At 37.3% G+C, this 21,321-nt stretch overlaps 1 protein-coding gene and 1 pseudogene across 1 annotated transcript; one reads left to right on the forward strand and one right to left on the reverse strand.

Annotated features, from left to right (window-relative positions):
* Positions 1–783: 783 nt before the first annotated feature.
* On the reverse strand, positions 784–18,810 carry LOC120199927 (serine/threonine-protein kinase SMG1-like). Its single transcript, XM_039200893.1, is given in 17 exon segments — positions 784–1,557; positions 1,638–1,713; positions 1,916–2,570; positions 2,672–2,941; positions 3,129–3,221; positions 3,844–3,974; positions 4,118–4,231; positions 4,322–4,366; positions 4,369–7,186; positions 7,274–7,327; positions 7,624–8,071; positions 10,526–11,579; positions 11,934–12,048; positions 12,753–12,941; positions 13,022–16,887; positions 16,890–18,028; positions 18,385–18,810. Coding segments are annotated over 17 exon segments (11,475 nt in total). The 5' UTR covers positions 18,693–18,810; the 3' UTR covers positions 784–1,457.
* Positions 18,811–19,961: 1,151 nt separating this feature from the next.
* LOC120199895 lies at positions 19,962–20,505 on the forward strand (annotated as a pseudogene).
* Positions 20,506–21,321: the final 816 nt, after the last annotated feature.

The following is a 21,321-nucleotide window of genomic DNA, read 5'->3' on the forward strand; positions in this document are numbered from 1 at the left end:
AACTACATTAATGGTCATTAATATTTTAGTAAGTTTTCGTTTTCTCCACTGAAGTTTCAAAAGTAACAAATTAATCACTAACATTATCGATTTGTAACAAAATAGTCACCCCACTGATATCTCTGTTAAATTGATGACATGTCACCATTAATAAAAAGTTAATATTTAATTTTATCCCTAAACTATTGCTAAAACATCAAATATGTCCTTAAACAATGATTTTATATCTAATTTATCACAAAAACTTTCTAATTTTCAGTTTTTTAAATACCCCACCATATCGATTATATTCTAACCACTTTCCTTACAAAACGAAAATCATAGTATTATTTTTTACATTAAAATTAATTGAATATACTGCTTTAAATACTCATGTATTTATCTTTAATGGAAAACCTCCATTTATCTATGCAGTTTGGTTTTTGTTTTGTAAGAAAGGTGGTTCCAATATAGTTGTGGTGGTGGGTATTTGAAAAAAAACCTATAAATTAGAAAGCTTTTGGGATAAATTATATATAAAATCATTGTTTAAGGACTTATCTGATGTCTTAGCAATAGTTTAGGGGTAAAACTAAATATTAACACATCATCGGTTTAATAGAGATAACGGTGGAGTGATGATTTTGTTACAAATCAATAACGTTAGTGACCATTTTGTTACAAACGATAACATTAGTAACTACTTTGTTATTTTTAGAATTTTAATGGGAAAAATAAAAACTTACTCAAACATTAGTGAACATCGTTGTTCAGTCCTTTGTCTGTTATAAGGCCCAGATTTCGTTCTCTCTATAAAAGTTGGCAAATTTGGATTTGTGAGCTAAGCAACGAAAATGACAACTTCGGCCTTGAAAATGGTCCTGGAATCCACTGGCTACAATTGAACATTTCTGGTGGCCAAAATGGTAAAACAATGGAAGATATTTGAAAGCGTTTTATTGGAAGATATTTAAAGATCAGTAATGGAAGACATCTTCTAAGACAACAAAGATGGAAATGTCATACAGTTGCTTGGTTTGCATTTGGCCAATGTTCATAAACCATGAAACTAATCTTTATCTTCATGTCAACCGGTGATCATCTTGAGATCACATTGTATCTGGCTTTCACCGAAGTTCCCATCAGAATGATGTCCGATGTTGCCGTAACGTCATCGGGGGCTGATACGGAGGAGGCAGAGGAAACCGAAAACATAACCATTAAAATTTGATGCTGTAGCGACCTCCTGTCTGAGATATATTGTGAAACAGGGCTGGAGCATGTGCTGTGATTGAATTCGGGTTCGTTCTGCAAGGGGGACCCGGGTTTCTTTTTCTCATTTTTGATATGCCGAAAGTTGCCATCGTTCCTATGACTTCTTTGTGTTAAAGCTTCCAGATTGAAGGCTAGTCAGACAACATAAGTAATTGAAGTACCTCCAATAGTTGACACCGCCTTGAAAACAAAGACTTCGAAGTTCAAATCCATGGCGTCCAACCTTCATACATGCTACAAAGATTATCAACACTAGTAGCTTGCTTTAATAGATAATCCACTTGCTCCGCAATGCTAAGTTCCCTGAAGGGGTAACAAAAGAACTGCCTGTTAATACATATTTCACTCGATACCTATTTCCAGTCTCGAAAGAAAGCATATACCTTCTATCTGTAATGTCTCGCCCATCTAATTTCATTTCTACACGACTTACGACCGACATTGCATAAGAATTTTTACCTGCAGACAGAAATAGGTTACACCAATGGAAGTAAATAGAGGGAACTAACTCATTTAAGAAAAAGAAAAAAACTTGGAAAAAGTAATCCTTATCTACTCGTCAAACAAAACAAACATTTCAATATTGAGATCTAAAGTAGCATGAAAAGCATGGAAACAGCAAACATGACAGATAATTCTTTAAGTTGAATTTTACGCTTACCCCTTGCTAGACGACTCGCCCTGTCTGTGCTAGGAACAGGCACTTCATGACTCTCATCACCAACCTCAACTTTTCCTAATGTAGATACTTCGTCCTTACTCTGAAATTTCACATCAAAGTTCACCCTGTTTGAAGGTTGTGAAGATTCACTTACAGCTTCATCATTCACTGAGGGAACAGATTTCAGATGTTCATTAGTCTCATCGGTTGCTAATTTCACTTTATAAGTATCAGCATTTTCGACCTCCACATTCGTAGACATTTTCTGTCCACGATGTGAAATTTCATCATATTTGCTTTGAGAAGATGGAACTAAATTTGAATCATCATTAGCCTTGTTTTGACTGGAATCAAGGGAAATCTTCATCATTTCTGCTGGATCATTAATGCTATCTGAAATACTAGTACCCGTTGAGGTAATGCTAGATTCCACACTGCTAGTATCAATGCAATCTGGTGGTGATATCCACTCTTTATCTTGCAAAGAAAGCCCAGTTAGACCAACAAGTTCTTTGGGGCTCCCACTGCTTGATGTCGAGATGCTCTCACCTCCTCTTTCATCATATTCAATGGCACCACTAGTAGCAAGTTCTGGCCTTGACAAACTAATGCTCTGTGATTTTACTTCCTGGCTTTCACCTAGTCCTTCAAGAGCCTGGGGAGACAGAGAAAGCACTATTAATACTCAGTATCATCAATATGTCATGCTACAGTTCATATAATCTAAATTATTATTAATATTGCAACTGGTTATACCTTATGCAGGTTCCCGGCATGGAGACTGGCAGTTCGTGCAAGTCTGGTCAACAATGAATGTAGCTCCTTCACAGAAAAGGTAAGTGATGGTAACAAAGGCTTGAAGGTCTGACATGTCTCCCTAACTCTTAAGCCATAAGACTGGTATATTGCCTGTCCATGTATCGGAGATACTTCCATCTTGGTCTCTCTCTCCCTAGCAATAGCTTCAGTCATAGCAGAGACATCCTTGGATAAAACTGACTCTAATGGAAGAAGGATTGTATTTGCCTGCCACAATAGCAAAAAAGAGTAATATAGCTGTCATACCCTTGTCTCTCTAGTTTAGCGAAACTTCCATGAAGTTATGTAATTTCATGAAAAGACAAAATGAATCAAGGCAGCTAGACATGAACACTCATTACAAGGAAGTATACAGTCAAGCAAACCACAGAAATGAGACAAAAAAAAGGGGAACCTTTGAAAGATCTTCCATAAGAGAATGGTGTACAGATGCAGCCTCCTTTCCCAGATTGTGGACATCATGCAGATCTTCAGTTATTGCCAAAACCTAAAAAGAAGCTCAATAACATCAGACAGAGGAGCATCAACGGGAACATAAAAGGAATTCCTTTAAATAGATTTCAGAAGAGAATGTAACAAAAAAAGTTGCAAAAGAGACCAAAGAATTAAACAAAAGATGAAAAGGGCTCTACAAGAATACTTATCAGTGATGTGACTAGCTACAAAACCAAGAGAAACTTCAAGCAACACCAAAAATAATCAAAGTCCTCGCAATGAGTGGCATCTATATTCTTGTCACCTATGAAATATATTACTACTTTTCCGCCTATTATGCCTTAATCAAAGCCATGATACTCCCATTCCTACGAAAAATTATACAAGTGATGATGCATAGATAGAAAACATGCAAACAATCACTGTTTTAGCTTTGAGATTGTTGACCTTGATGTCCTAATATGTGATACCAACCCATGATGAAACTACAAAACATTAAAAAAAGATGTCAAAACTAGATAAATGAACACCACCATTAATGCTGGTATTTTTCATTCAATAGGATGAAGAAGGGTTTTAAACCAAAGCCACCAGTAAATGCTTCTGACGCTTTATGGCCTCCCTAAAAAGCATCTTTAGATTGTATAGACATTAAAGAAAATTACAAATAATACCTCTTCCAGCATTGAACCAGATTCAGAAGTTAAAGCAGTATGACCCATTGATACACGAGCAAATGCAGATAAAGCAACACTGGCTTCATATGCACAATCTCTCATTGCAAGAACAGTACTTTGTAAGTCACCTGAAATAAATGAATGTTTCAGGTGAAAACCATAAAATCATATGCAGAAGAAACACAGATAGGCATACTTAGCTTTGAGTTTCACACATTTAAATGCATCCAGATGATTAAATTTTTAAGTCGATGAAGACAGGAGATGTGACCTGAGGCCGATTTTGCTTTAAGAGACGCGATGCACAGTTCATTAGTTGCAGAATATAAGCCACTAGAAGCAACTTCCATGTTGTTTTGAGCAAGCTTCCATTCTTGTTCAATACCTATTATGATTCAAAAGATTATAGTAACCACCCATTTTAGAGTATAATTCAATTAAATCATTCAATCATACATTAATATGGGACACTCACGTGTAAAAGAATGATAGGTAACCTCCAATTTTGTTAGTGCATTGAGTACGCTTGCTGCCATGTCCTGCTATCACCACCAGTGCTCAATGCATACCCCTCTCTGGGAATCTGAAAAATACCATCCCGAGATGCCTCAAACTCTAATACTGACATGCAAATTTTCACAATGCTTGTTGCTTTTTCTTTTGCTTCCTGTAGCAAATGCCTGCGTCTCATTAGGTGGTCATGGAATTCGGGAGGAATTCCAGAAGCCTTCGCTGAAGAATTTCCTGTTGCACTGGAATTTGGTCCACCACAAGCCCATCCCATCGCTCTCTCCAGCTGACCTTCAGCCACAAGAGAAGTCTGCTCACACGATTTAAGGCCCTCTACTGCATGAGCAATTTTTGATAGAACGGATTGCATAGTTTCCAGCAACTTAGGTCTGCTGAAGTTTAGAACAACAGGATACAATTCATCATCACTTGAGAAGAATTTCTGGAACAGAATTCTACTATTATGTGATGGGGTCAAGCCAACATCATGCATCCATTCCATTTGCACAATCTCTAGTATAGTCTTGCGAAGAGCTTCTTTGAGCTCATTCACCTGCCTTTTCATGAAAGAAGCTGCTGATCTTGCTGCTCTAGCAGTTTCATGCGCGTTGCAGTATTCCTCAAGCATAAGCTGGACCCTTATAATAGCCTCAGCGTCCTTCCTTACCTGATCAGTACTGGGCTCCTTTACTCCCTCAGTCAGTAACTTCAAATGCTCATTTTCTTTATCCAAGCAAGATACTAAAGCAGGAGCAACTCGTATTTTGAGGTAGCGGCCAAGATACTCTTGAAGTTGAATTTCAAGCTTTCTCTTAACAACATCAAAAAGCTGTTCAAATCCTAGATTTTGATCCACTGATGAAGCCATATCATGTATGCATGAATCAAGGATAGAACCCAAAACACCTATTTTCCAAATAAAGAAGGAATGGTTGTTCAATAAAGCTCCAAAGTTCCAAACACACTCTGATGCCGAATGCCCAGAACTAATAAAGTCCACTAAATTCGGAATTTCATCTGAACGAAGAGCAAAAGAGCTAGTCAGTGAAGATAATGCTTTATCAATTGATTCTAACTCAGAGAAGGGTTTGACTAAGATGGCCAGTAATACTTGGCTTTTTGAATGATGAGACTCTCTAAAGTCATCACCACTAATTAGAGACTGAAAATGCTGTTCACGAGAAACCAAGGAATTTTTAATCTCAGCTTCTCTCTTTATGAGAGATGAAGTTCTCATATCTCTATGATTCCAAGTTTGGTGGAGCTGTTCCAGCTGGGCCCTGCAAGCTTCTTCTTGAGAGGCAAGCTCCTCTGCTTCTTCCCAAGACAGATGATCCCGACCCTTCATAGCAGCTTCTTCAAGAGCCAACTGTTGCTCGGTAATGAGGCCAACCTTAACAAAATAGTTTTGTTCTAATTCAGCCAAGGATGCCCTCTCTAATTCAACTTCGACTAGCTGTTCCAATGCTGTGTCAACAGACCCCCTTATTTGTGAGATTAATCCAAATGAGTCCATAACTTCTGTATTGAATGAAACAGCAGACCTCATTACATCAGGTAAAACAACTTCAGTCATTTCCCCAATCAAATTTTTACAACAATTTAAAAGGGTTTTGAATATTGAAGCCCAGTTTCCTTCAGAATAATACTTCGGATAATATAGATCTCTATCCAAACATGACATGTCTCCACCAATTTGCTGCCATAGTTCATTAACAAACTCAGTAACAAGTATGCATTTCTCCACTTGCTCTTCAAACCCAGAGAAGACATTACAGACATCAGACGGTAGTCGACTATTCTCAATGTTAGCCCTACCAGTATGATTGTATATCTCAAGTATCCTATGCTTAACATCATTATATAATGGATGGACAGCTGCAGTTAGAACTGATAACACCTTGTCGTTCTTTTTTTCCAGATCCTCTCGCATTCTTGAAGCCCTTGTACCATCATATTTTGACTCTCCATATTGCAGAGAAGAAATAGCACCCTCCTTTCTTACAAGACCAGCAGATTGCATGTATTTCATGAAAGCAAACATGAGTCGATCCTTAGCTTTTGACTCGGTCTTTGAGCCAATTGAGTTCACAAGCTCCGCGCACTCTTCCTCAACTTTCTCAATCTCTGCTGCATATTTCTCCACTTTAAAACAAAGGTCATCATGACTGCTTTTCATAAACTCATGGTTATCCCCATGTGCTTTAGAGATCAATTCAGCAGCCTGGCTTCTCGCTACAGAAAGGATGTCAGAAGAGACAGCATTTGCAGATAGTTGCAGTACTTGTGCCCAGCCATGCACTGTGCTGGTTGTGAGGTAATTCAAAGGTAGTACTCTTTGTAAAGCCAATGAGTACGCTTGAAGTGCCATTACTGCAGAAGAGAATCCATGATCCAACTCGGATGTAAGCTGAGAAACTTCCCTGTCTATATCATAGCATTGGGCTTGTGTGGGCTCAGGTACTATGGTCAATGGAACGCCAGCTTGAGGAACAGCAGATGTAAGAGACAGAGCATCTGCCATACCACTGAGATTTATTGAAGAATTTATTTCGGGAATTAAATTGCCTCGTAAAGCATCAAGTATCCTTCCATGCTGCTCAATCCAAGTTGTAGCTTGTTGAGCTTTCTCGGCAACCACATTCTTTACTTGATTAAACTCTCGAGCTTGTATTTCAAATGATGCACAGATTTTCTCTGAGTTACAAGTTGCTTCATCAACGATTGACTTCACAGATGTCTCATGTAAAATAAGATTTGATCGCTCCTGGTCAGCTCGATAAAAAATAGCAGAGACAAGCTCGTATTGATTCAGAACATCTCTGAACCTCTGAAATATATGAATTCAACAATCAAAATTTTAAGTTTAAAACAGACAAAAAGCTTGTTAGAAGGACTTGTTGGTGGGAACCATTACCTCGAGAGCAGATTCAACAGCTGGAAATGTAGCCAACAAAAGATCATGATGTTCCTGGTAAAGATTGAGATGACAATAACTTTAAAAACTCCAAATAATTTCCACAAAAGCAGCAATTAACAGTTCATGCAGTTCATGTAAACAATAGATTATCAGACTGATTAAAATCTTAACCCAATTCAGGAAATTAAATATTCAAAATAATGCCTAAAAACTGCATAACGTCGGCAATTACACACGCTAAATAATAACCAAGCAAGTTGTGTCCAATAGAGTCAATCATGTTTCCAAATCTAGTCAGCATCAAAAATAAATAAAATAAAAAATCATAAACACATTCAAATAAGAACCTGCAAGGGAACACGAATCTCTTGCACTCTAGATGCAAATAAACTCAAGCTAACAGCCAGTTCCATGCCCTTTCTTTCTTCACCACCAATGGCAGCATCATCATGAAAATCTCCACGTGTCCATTCTATAAGCGGATCCCATACAAATACTTCCAGTAACATCAATAGTATATCCTTATTCTTCCTTAGAACACCGACAACTGCCTCACAATTTGCTCTAAAGGTACCTTCTATACCAGTCAAGCCTAGTGCAGCCTCAATTGTCTGGGTTAGACGGAATGGAACTATCTCTGGGACTTTTAGTCTTTTCCCTTTATCAAAACAAACATTATAATCAATATGCACCACATCCCCACTACTGAAATCGATGAGGATGTTATCCAAATGTCTATCACCAAGGCCCAGAATGTGACCAACCATACTCATGGCCGCAACACTTCCAGAATACCTACAACAGGAACATAAAACATATGGTTAAATGTTTCACTAATTACCTTAATGTTAAAAAATAGGACAGAACCATGCATCACCACCAAGATAAATTATATACAATTTCAAATCCCTGCTGTTACTAATTATATTAAAACCATTTGTATGCAGATGAAATCACATCTACTACAACAATAATGGAACTTGAATCTTATAAAAAAGTATAGAATAACACCATACTTCAGTTTACCATCAATAATGTTACCATTCACATGAAATACAATTTATGAGCACTTCAAATACTTCAGAACAACTGATTCAACAATAAGTAATACTGGTACTCAGGGATGAAAACGGGGTGGTGCTTGGATCTTTCTCCGAGAGTGTTGGGTCGGGCCATCCAATTTTGGCCGAATTGTTGGCTATTAAAGCTGGGCTATTATTCTTCTTGAAGTCAAGATGGAGCTCGAGGGGTAGACTTATGGTGAGAGAGATAGTAGTAAAGCAGTCGATTGGATCAAGTGGTCGAGTTCTTGTCCTATGATATTTAGCTCGTTGGTCAAGGAAATTAGTTCTTTGGTAGAAGATAGGAGTGTTATTGTAAAACATGTTGGTAGAATTGTGAATTGTAAAGCGGATGAATTAGCTAAGATAGGAATTGGGTGAACTTCTGTTTTTAAGTTCTTACAGGTTGTTATGTCTGCTGTTAGTTATTCTCATGTATTGGTTATAATGTACTGGTTTGTTCATTGGTAATAAAATTTTGAGGCACTCTTTTCCTCTTTCCAATGTCCGTCGAGTTATTCTAGGGTTCTTGACGGTTATGAAGGGGGTTTTAACGAGGCCCCCCTTTCTTATAAAAAAATACCTTCTTTATTTTCCTTTTTAACCAAGCCTTCATTAACACTTAAGCCATAACACTGAAAATAGATTTCCTATTCCATATGTTTCTAGAAGACTGAGACATGCTTTTCTAGCTAAGATTGCAAAAACATTAAATTGATGATGAATGCACATAAACCCTTTTGTGTTTACAGCACTCAGAATAACATTTAAATTTGGCTTAATATAAAAAAAGTGCCCAAACTATACCTTTTTTCCCAAAGTGGTGCCTAAACATTTTTTCAGTCAATTCAGGTGCCTAATATTACAAACGTTACCACTTTAGGACCTTAGGTACCTCGACCGTAACAACCATTAAAAAAACCCGGTTACTGCTATATACTGATTGCAACATTGAGTATTAAAAACCCTTATTTTAATAAAACTTGAGGTACGCTTTTCCTCCTTCCGCTGATTGTTTGTTCATCTTTTTGGGGAGAACGGACAGTTAAGAAGGGGGCTTTTAACGATACCTCCTCTTCTTATCAAAAGAATTTGCATGTGTCGCATTCAGGTAATTTTGAACTTTTAGAAAAATAAAAAATATATATTATTATATTAAAAAAAACCTTTTTTCTAAAATTACAAAAAAGCCCCGAATCCCTAAAATCCCTAAAATCATGAACCCTAAACTTACAAATTCCTTTCCGGCCACAGCCGCCGATGCCATCATTCCATCTCCCTTGTCAGTCGTCATCATCATTGCCGTCGAGGTGGCCATCGGAGTAACCATATGTCGCGATTTGCAGTTGTTTATTGCGTCGGGTTGGTCATCAGGTGGGGTTTTTGGGTGGTTGGTTGTCGGGTAAATGTCCGTCAAGTGGAGGCGTGGTCCAGGATAGGATCAATCGACGGCAAAGGCTGCTAAAGCAGCAGCCAGTGTGAGTATAGGATTGAAATTAGGGTTTTCAAAGTTTTGGAGGATTTTTAAGATTTTAAAAAAACATTGGGCTTTTTTAATAAAAAATGTTTTTAAGTTTTTTTATTTTAAATAAATTTTCAAATTACCAGAATTGGACACGGGTCACTTAAGTTAATGGAATACTTTAACGACGTTACAGTCGAGGCACCTAAGGTAATAACGTTTGTAACATTAGTCACCTGGATTGCCAAAAAAAAGTTTAGGCACCACTTTAGGAAAAGCGATATAGCTTAGGCACTTATTTTTATATTTAGCCTTTAAATTTAGACCAAACAAGGCTTTCCGGCATGAAATTAGACATTCACTGATTCAATAAGTTCATTTAAAGACTCAATTATTTTGTATCTTAGCGATCACTGTTTTATACTTATGATTCTTGTTTCCACTTATAATCAAATAGATTTTATGGTTAACGTTCACACAACTATTCATGAGGCTATCTTTGTTCTTCTGTAAATTAGGGTGTTCAGGTGCTTTCTTAAATTGTTTTTAGTGAGCTTATTAATGGTTGCAATTGAAAAAAATTCTTGGTGTGAGATCTTATGGCCTAAAGGGACAGAGCCTACGAATGAAGTTTTAGTTTCTTCTTGATATAAATTACGGATTTTCAAGTGACTAATTGAAGCTTTCAGGATAACAAGACTGTTACTGAAGGAAAATGAAAAATACCTCTTCAATTTTGAGTTAAAGGCTTTGAATCCTTCACTTGCACACCAAAGTTCTTGATGCAGAAGCTGTTTAGGAACCTCCTTCATAAGATCCAAAAGAACTTTACGCTTGACTTCATGAGGCCAGTCCCTTCTGGAAATTACTCTTCTGATGCCTTTCTCCTTGAGTGCAGGAATAATTTTTCCATAGAACATATCACTTGGCCGGGGAAGAGGTGGAACAGAACTTTTCGCACTTCCAGCACCCAATGCAGATATTTGTGCAAGCTGGACACGGTTTTGCCAAGACTTAAAAATGCTGTATATGCTTATCACATTATCCACCCATTGGATTAGACCAGCCCGACCACTGATTGGAGTCACAGAATAGTAGCGAATCCCAATCAAATTATGGTTAGTACCAGAAGATGAATGCAGAAAACTATTTATAGCTTGCAACAGCTGCATGATTCTTGCATCAAGACGCAAATCTTCATGCCCTTTCAACAGATAAGTGTATGTTTTCCCATCTGAACCCAGAATAACAAGTTTCTTTGGTTTTGTTTTGGTTGATAAGATAGTAATATGTTCTGAGAGAGAAGCAATTGTGACAATTCCATTTAGATTTGAAGTGAGAGCCCTGTCAGTTTCAAATGCAGTGACCTGCTTCTCAAGACCAGGCATTGGAACATCAGAGGATGATAACATAGCCAGTTGTGGTGCAACTTCCCCCAAAGAAATTGAAGATTTTCTCTGGTAAGATGCTAAGGATGCAGCAATATGGTCAAATGGCCTCCAGACATCTCCCAGTGCAGCAGTAGATACTGGAGGAGTCTTAAGGCTTAAAATGGCCGATTTTAACTGCTCTTTATACTCATGGTGGAACCATAACTCATGAGGTGTCTCAGGCTTCCTAGAAGTTGAAGCTAGACGGCGTTCTAGAGCAACAACAATGGGAGCCATCATAGCCGAGTATTTAGCAGCATTTATCTTGTTTTTCTCACTCTGGCTAAGTGTAGCATTCTCCGCAATACGTGCAGCTTCCTCCTTCAGAACATTTATACGTCTCATTACATCTGAAAGCAAACTCAGTCAATTTTGAGAGGAAATGAACTAGCAAAATGAAGTACAAAAAAATGTATCGAGTGAAGACCAATAAACATACATGCTTGTAATAAAAATTTGACAATAGCTATGTACAACTGAAAACTGAAATATCAAATTACATCTAATTAGATACACCTCATACCTCATATGTTACATATAATGTTTCAGGATATGCATGTTATAGATCACTATTCATGTTTACAGAAAAGATACATAATGAGGAAAAAGCCTTACTTCAATATGAAACATCATAAAACTGTAGGAATGCATATGCAAACAAAACAGTTATAGAGCAGAAGAAACCCTTTTGATGCTAAGCTTACCCATGTGAAGATCTTGAAGAGTGCTCAGCCAAAGTTCCTCCCAGAGAACAGTCACATTTCCAAGCTCATTAATCACTAGTTGCACATCCTGAATTAATCTTGGATACAAGTCTCTCTGCATGCAGCAAATTTGTGCCTCAACATTTGTTCTATATGATGCTTTAGCCAAGCAATTTGTTATTCAACAAAATTAAATCGAGGTGATAAAGCACCAAGAGAACAAAAAGTCCATGGGCATATGATCAAAAGGGATTAATAAGAAAAAAAGATTTAATTTTACACCAATACGTATGCATTTGATCACCACAGAAGCATTCAGACTCATAAATAAGTTACCTCATTCACTTTTGTCTGATCATTTCCATGCAATTTTCAATAGCTAATCCCATTAATCACCCAGTCAAAACCTTCGTCAGATATTATAATACATTTAGATCGCAAAATTAGCATGGATATTAATAAATATATGAAGCAATATGTGCCATAAACAGGTGCAAACAAATTTGCTTAACAGCTACTCGTTCATTCACTGAATGAGCATAAAAGACAGGACAAACAAAAAATTGAAACACTGACAAATGGCAAGCAGCAACCATAGCCTAAACTTTCTTTTGAAAATTAGAACTGGAATGGGTGAATAATGCATATTAGAAATCAGGTGATAGGCATTACCATACTTTATCTACATACTCTAGCTTGTATATCGTTTAACCAAAATGACAGGTAAACAAAAATAGTCATGCATCAGAAATCTTGCTGCATAGTAACGCAACAGTTTTTTAATTCTTCTAATGCACTAATGCAGAAATTTTATATTACCAAACAGCCAAGTATGTGTTGAAGCTCCTCAGAGGGCTTCTCTTCATAAGCATTTATATCAACCAGCGTCGGATACACGATAGACCAAGGAGAAAACTTGGCTAACATCATTAATAAACTCTCTATCTGCTTCCGGACGACTTCCTCAGTATGTGAACTCAACCTTGCAAACAATTGAGGTGTAACATCCTACAAAGATAATGCAATGTTAACATATAGGTTTTATGAAAAAGGAAATTGGGAGGAGGAAACACGAAACAGCTGATCACCTGCCATGACAACAGAGGAACCGTTGAAAGCGCAGGTTCAAGTGTGTCTTTTAACTCTAATCCATAGTTAAGAAGAATGTGCATGACATATAAAGTAGCTCTCAGAGTATAGCTGCCAAGCTTTTGTTTCTGAGACTGATAAAAATCACAAGACAACCGGCCATCACAAAGCTTGGTAGATGAATATAAAAGATACTTTATGAAAGCATGAGCTGCATGCCCAAATAGGGAGACCCTTCTCCTTCTCAAAGACCACCAAATATCAATCAACTTATCAATTACACATGTTATATCTGTTTCTTCTGTACCACAATTTGCAAGTTGTAAAGTACTCAACAACTGAGAAGCTAGAGTGGAAGTAAGCCTTTCACCACCAGAGTTTTCTGCACCAGGAGCTCCAGCAGCAGTCTCCATCATATCCACCACTTGATGCACCAAAGTCATTGAATTATTGTTGGTTCTCAAATTGTCTGCAGCATCAGAGCAAAAACTCATTTGTTCTTCTCCATTATTTGTATGGTCAAAATTATCCCTCTTCTGTAAAAGTGGCAGCATAACAGATTCCACTCTTTGGATCTCATCCTCAGTCAATTTGAATCTTTTAGGTGCAAGTTCTGAAACCAGAATTGGAGAAAAAGAGCACGACTGAAGACACTTTTCTTGTGGGTTAGCAATAGAGCTCTTGGCCTGATAGAAACACCAAGCAGCATAAGAAATCCATGACCTGGCCATTATTGGGCAAAGTTGAGTGGATAATTTTGTAGCTGTACCCACTATTTCCTCAATAACAACATCTAAGCTCCATTTAGAGCTTAAGTTCTCATCACTGAAAGAATAAACAACTGCGTCACTGGAAGAATCAATAGCCTCATTTAGATCTGATTGTATTCTGAGAAAAATATTCTTTAAACTCAAACTGGAATAATCCTGTCTCAACCAATTTGAAAGTTTCAAGCAAGCCTTCGCCTTCAACACACCATCATCAGCGTCATTAACTAAATTTGATGAAGAACACAAATAAGGACGAAGGAATGACCAAATATTTGCAAAAGCATCCTCAATCTTGTTCTCAGCGTGCATTAGCAAGATTCCTTCATATTGCAGATTCAAGTTTAGCAAATTACGGTATCTCTCATTAGAACAGCTCAACACATGATCTCTTAGATAGTTGTTCAAACGGTTGGCCAACATCAGATTTCCTTGTTTACGAGCCAAACTCATCATATTCATAGAAAGCTTTAAGGTAACAGGAGAGGTAGGGGAAATGGTTCGATACACTCGGAGAACTTTCAACCAAGGGTTGCAATCTTGATGAATTCCTTTAATTAAAGGCTGCAGCGGCAGCAAATATGAACTTAGAACAGAATGACTGAGTTTGGATTTGCCTTGGGTGCCCATATGCTCCTTGCATTTCCCTTGGCCACCTATTAGGTCATAGCCATCTCCAAACACAAAGATGCAATGCAACTGTGCGGCACATGCAGTAGCCTCAGCTAATCCATCAAGTGGCAGAACAGACAACAGCTCCTCCAGCATGGACTTGGCCTTTTGCAGTTCATGCGGCACCTTATCCACAGTTCCCTGAATCTGAAGAAGCAATGCCTGCAAAAGCATCTGCTCACTCCTTTGCAAGGCTAGTTTGGGATCAAGCGTGAGTTCGCTGCTAGATTTTGGTGTTAAATCCAGGTATGCCCATGCAGCCTGAAGATTGCCCTCATCAAAGCGTGCCAATGCATGAATTGCATTCATTTCATTCCCAGCCATAGTTAAAGCACCAGAATAACTCTTTCCGACATATTTAGCCCGAAGTGTTTGCAACTCTAAAAGCCAGGACTCCAGAGACTTCCAGTCGGATACTGCTGTATAACTCTCAATAATACGTGCAATGGAAAACTGTACACCGTCAGAACCCATAGTACTGAGTGACTCCTCAGTCTGTAACAAGTGAGCAAAATGAGAAGCAGCCTTTTCATATTGACCTTCAGCCTGATATACAAGCCCGGTTATCCACTGGAAAGGTTCGACTATGCTACTGTGCTTCACTGATTGATCGTCCAAAAGTAGTGGAGAAAATGTCAGCGAAACCCATTTCTGTAGACCAATTAAAGCCTCTGATTCATGATTCCTGCATAGAGCCAATGACATGTGCCGTACAATCCTCAAGACATCACCAACATATTTCTCCCTCATGTTATGGAGGTTTTCAGTTACTTGAGCCTGAGACTTCTCTTTAAAAGCAGACATCACCAGATTTTTAAGCTCCTGCAACCGCAAAGTACAGTATTGAATGGTAGCATCATGGCATTGTAATGCCAATCCGGCATTCATCATTGGCTCACAAATTCGAGAAAACCACTCCTCACATACTTTCTTGTTTGCTCGAAAAAACAATGAACTCTGTCGACCGACAGATGGTAAAACAGCAGATCCTTCGTATGCGTTATATACGTTCTTCTTCAGAGCCTCGACGAAATCCAATAATAACCTCATAGGCAACAAGTGTGCACCAGAAGAACCTATTATACTTAAGCTTCCATCATTTTGTTCACTGTCAAGCTGTAGCACATGAGAAATGTCCAAAAGCATTCGTTCCAATGCTGCAAAAGTTTGAGTAGGCCCACCTAGGTTAGTTCGTAAGCGAGTAGAAATACAATATCTCGCTGCCTCATGTATGGCCCACCAAGCCCCAGCCAAGTTATTAACAGAGCAAAATTTTTCAAGAACGTCTTCTTCCATTTTTATATCCAACCATAGATCATTTGCACTTGCATTCCCAGTTTCCTCAAGGTGTCCCAAACTGCTGTCCTTAGAGCTCCTACAAGTATGAATAAGCCGTTGGATCCAAGAAGAAAGGGGCACTTTCCATCGTTGTGATAAGTAACTCAAAATGGAAACAAGTTGCTGAGAGTGAAGCTGCTGAGGCAGCTGCTTTAAGGCCAATACTTGCTTCCAAGTCAAGTTTGAATTATTGCCTAACATAAGAGCTCGGGGGCTGGGATTGCTAAAGGCTCCAATATCATATATACCATATACATACATTGTACTCAACAAGACATGAGACAGAAGCTTAACATATGCATTTCTAATGTCGGCATCTGGATCACCAAGCTTTTCCAGGACTGCATCACTAACAGAATTAAAGTACAAGGGATGCATCAACCTTGCTTGCAAAAGCAGCTCCAAGGATAATGCGACGTGTAACCTGACCTTTGGCTCCCTGTCAAATGCAGCCTCCAAAATAGAGAAAATCAGATCTCCGAAAAGAGAAACATATCCAAAGTCTTCATAGAAATTATATCTCACATTTGCACTCTCAGATAAGGAAATGAGATTTTCACAGAATCTTTGTACCCATTCCAAAACTACTATTTTAACTGTAACAGGAGAAGAAACACGGAGAGCTTTAACAAGAAGTGAGCCACACTCCCTTAGATACTCGATAATCACAGTTGAATGGACGTCTCTATTACTATGAAGGACTTTTTCAGCAGCAACATCCCCAGTAGGTATGTTACCACTTTGATTTCTTATGGAACACTTGCTCAAGAATTTAACCATACTTAACCTATCCAATGTCTTTATAACGTTGACTTGCAAGTCCACACAAAACTGAATAGGTACTTCAAAAGGATTCAACTTCTCAAAGATAAAAGAAACCAAATTTTCTGACCTTTGAAGGTATAATGTGGCAGTCTTTGGTTGGACAATCAAACTGTTATATTCACACGGGGAAACGGAAGTTAACAGAACTTTCAAATCAAATTTAATCAAAGCAAACAACTCAAGTTTTGAGTAAGATCTAGAATCCCCTGTACAATTAACCTCCTCTTCGTGAACTATTTTTTTCCCAAGCATACCCTTCAAAGCTCCAGCTCTTCAGTTAACAAGGTCATTGCCTGTTGAACTATTTCATCATTCCCTTGTTGAAGCAAGAAGACATAAGTAGCTGCAGAACTTCCAGTGACTAAATGATTTGGATGCAAACGCAGCTGAGATATTGCACCGTCAAAATGAAGAATTTTCCTCACAGATGAGGGAAGAAGGGCAAGCTTTTGCAAAGATAATAATTGAAGATTAGTTTTTAACACTCCATGAACTTGAAAGGAAGTGATCTTCCCAGCTCCAACAGGTCGACTAGTATTCCCCAATTCCAAGCTCTGAAATAATATGTCAATAGCAAGCGGGTAAAATGTGGAAAACCTTTCTCGTAATATCTCCGCCAATAGTGTCAAGCATTTCCAAGAATCCTCAATCCATCTTGACCATCCAAACTTCTTTCCAACAACAGATAAACATCCCAATAACCGGGGAAGCATTTTGCTTAGAGGTTCACTTATTTGTTCAAGTAGATTCATTTCCAGCAATCCAGATGCAGTAGATTGCAAAACTGTAGAAAAACAAGAAAGCAATGCAAGCAACCTACGAAACTGTTGCAGGGTTCCATGAGTCCCATCCTGAAGCAATACGTCCATGTCTCCCAGGAACTTGGACATCAATCCCAGAGAGAACTGCAAATTACCCACCCAATGCTTCTGAAATTGCAAGAAACTATCCATAATAACTCGCCTGTCGGTTTCTGCAAGATCAGGTACCAATGCCCACCCAAGAAGCAGATCAATGATGTCAAGAAAATGTGGTTGGAAAGACAGCGAAAACTTCAACGATAGCGAGGTCAAAACACCTAGAAGCCGGTGTAATAAACTCAACGAAGTTCTCTCATCCTCTAGGAGTTCTTGGCATGCTTTGAGGATTGGTAAAGCATATCTTTCAATCGCACCCACATCACCAACATTAAGAAACTCACGTAGACCTTCCAAAGCCAGTTCGGTGGTCCCGTCTCCAGCACTAATATTACTAAGCAGTGGCAAAGCCCATCCAATGAACCGGTCCACCAAACTACTGAGCATAACATGGTTTTGCCTTCCACTTGATCCTATAGGGACTGAACACACAACTGCACAAAGAGCACCATATGCAATAGCAGCAGACTGCCTCACCGAGTATGACCTGACCACATTTTTGCCACAAATTTCAACAAACTACACAAAAATCAATATTCTAAGAATCCGTTTTGCCTTTTCCATTTTTAATTTGAAGGATGATCTCAAAGTTTACGGGGCTCAAAATTTATAGTTTGTAAGCATCCTTTAAAATTGTGAATTTATCATTTATTGGTCAAGCATACATGAGAACAACTCTTCTTTTCCTCTGAAGTTAAACATTGCTCAATCATTGATTAAATTGATACTACATAACAAGAAAACGAAAAAAATAAATAAAAGGAAGGAGAAGAAATAATATTGAAATTCAAATAAAATTAAATGCAAACCATCGAGCGAGCAAGATGAGAGAAAGAATTATACTTGTCGGAAAGAAGTTGAGAGAAGCCTTGAGCAAGGAAAGAAGCGGAGTGAGCGACGAGAATAGAGTTAGGAGGGTAAATAATGGCGCGGTGGAGAGAATTAATAGCGGCAAGACGAGCTGACTCGTTTTCGTCGGATTTGATCGAAGCACTGTGAATCGTTGTTGTCGTGGGAACCGAAGTTGAGGCAGTGGAGGAGGAGGAAGTAGCAACGGAAGCGGTAGCGGCATCGGTGGTGGTGTCTTTGGGTAGAGCAGCGGAAAGGAGAGCCGCAAGCTGCTGTTGTTGGTGGTGCAATCCTTGCATCATTGTTGTACAGATATCTATGGCTTCGCATCTCTTTGATCAATTCCCTTCTTTTGCGCTTGTTTGCCCCACCGGATGGCGTTTAAAAGCGTCTCCGTCGTGGTTTTTTCCCCCTTTCTTGCTTTTATTTTATATTTTCTTGATTTATGTCACAAATGACCCTAAAGTTTGAAATTTGTCATTATAGTACTTATTGATGGTAATGGTTTTACATGTATTATAGTGATTTATTTCTTTTAATTTAAACAAAAAAGTCATAATCAATAAGATAATAATCATTAATCAGTATTTTTCATAAAAAATAAATTCATAAAATGATATGGTGGAAAAATAAAAGAAAAAGGAGCAATTATAGTCTTCTTCTTAATCAAAATCAAAATACTATATCTTAAATTTTATTACAATAGGTCACGAAAACGTATTAGAGATTTATATTATGTACTATAGTTTATTTAGGAGCTATAATGTTTCCTAATCTGAAGGATATAAGTCTAAGAATTATATTTGAAAATTTCAATATGTAAAAAACTGAGATATTTTATTTTTGATATATTAAATGATTTAATAATATAAGTAAACTCGAGTGTTATTTTTTATATCATGTATAATTGTTTTTCTATTATTCTAGGGGAATCAATAATAATTATATATTTTTTCAGAAATGTTATATTTCATATATATATCGAAGAGATTTAACATATCGAAGAATTTAGTGATTAAGAGAAGTATTGTTTTTCTTAAATATTTTAGATTCAAGCAGTTAGGTAGATTTAATATATTCATATAATTGGGTCAAATTTTTAAATTGTACTATAAATTTTAATTCTTTATTATTATACATATATTGTTTAAAAAAAATTACTGTTATCATTATAATTAAAATAAAATAAAATAAAAAATAATTGATAATTTTCATGTCATGTCATGTATTTTTAAGTTATTTTTATCATTTAAACTATTAAAATTTATTTTTATATTATAAAAATAAATTTCACTTAAAACTAAATAAAAATTAGTGAAGTTATTAGAATGAATGGTAAAATAATCTATAGAAGCAGCATCCAAAGAGAAAAATAGAACAGTTTGGATTTCTAATATTTAATTGAATTTAAGATTTTACCTGCTCAAATCACCAAATTTACAAAAACGGGGGATCAAAAAAATAATGCCATGACTTAAATCGTGAGTAATTATCAATACATGCAACTCAAAAGGATGATATTGTATTTACCCAAAATTGTGACCAGCGACATAAACCGACATAACTAAAATGCCCTAAAACCCAAATGTAACAAATCAAGGGGATCTTCGTTTTCCTGAACTCAACGCAACTTCGCCAAGAAGGAGAAGACCTGCAACTTTGATCGGCCGGAACGATGTCGTACGACGATGTGGAAATAGAGGACATGCAGTGGAACGAGGAGTTGCAGGCGTACACTTATCCATGCCCATGCGGTGATCTATTCCAGATCACAAAAGAAGACCTGAAGCTCAGCGAGGAAATCGCCCGTTGCCCAAGCTGTTCTCTCTACATCAGGTCATCTACAACGCCGAGGACTTCGCCGACAACAAATCTAAGAACGGTCTCGATCCTCAGAAAGGGCAAGCCGTCGCCGTTGCTTGAGGCTTTAAAGGTCATTATTATTTCTCTGTTTTCTTTATTATGAATTAGTTCCTTTACGCGTTGATGAGGAAAATAATTTTCATGTAACTCTGTTGTCGTGAGGTTCTCTGTATCACTGCTTATACTTGATTGAACATTGTAAATCAATTTGATATGTTAAATACAATATGAGATGGATGCATATTTTTTTCATCTGTTGCTTGAAACTTTAGGTTAGAAAGCTCTACTTTCTCGTAGTATTAATCAATTTGATATGTTAAATACAATATGAGATGGAAGCATGTTTTTTTTCATCCGTTGATGGGCGGATGGCTATGGGATTTCAGTGTAATCTTCATAAGCCATGCTAAATCACATCAAATTCATAATTGAACTCCCAAAAAGATCTATCACTGTTGTTCATATATTGCAACAATAACTCAGCCTTAATTTAAGAAAATGTGCTTAAGCATAAAAAAAAGCGCCTGCAACAGCATTGGCTAAGCGAGAAATCAAAAATCCATTTAAGCACAAACTTTTATAGTTGTGCGTGATTACTACTTAAAAATTCAAGTTTTAGATGCATCAAAACTCAACTTGAGATAAGATTGAGAGACAGTAAGGATTGGCCGTTTTGTTGTAGATTTGTACCAGCATTAGTGGTTTCAGTTTTGTTGAATAAAAGTTTCTTTTTTTCAGTTGCCTTTTTTCAGTTACATCCAGAATTTTAAATTTAGCAATGTATCTTGATGTTGAAAATAAAAAGAATACAATCTTCTCTGAGTTAGAATTTGTAGAATTTTTGGATGTCTCAAATAAATGTTAAATTTAACTTTGGGTTAAAATGTTTTAGAAACATGGATTTTGTTAATAGTAGAAATGAGTATTGAATCTAACGGAAGGAACAAATAATGGTGAAGAAATAGTGCAAGGATGAGATTAAACGCTTCAAGAGTAAACCGGTAGATAATGAGTTTGGATATGTTGTACGATTGAATTACAATTTTTTGGTATAAAAGCGTGTCTTGC

Source organism: Hibiscus syriacus, unplaced genomic scaffold (genome assembly GCF_006381635.1).
Source record: "Hibiscus syriacus cultivar Baekdansim isolate YM2019G1 unplaced genomic scaffold, ASM638163v2 tig00005712_pilon, whole genome shotgun sequence".
NCBI classification, from domain to species: Eukaryota; Viridiplantae; Streptophyta; class Magnoliopsida; order Malvales; family Malvaceae; genus Hibiscus; species Hibiscus syriacus.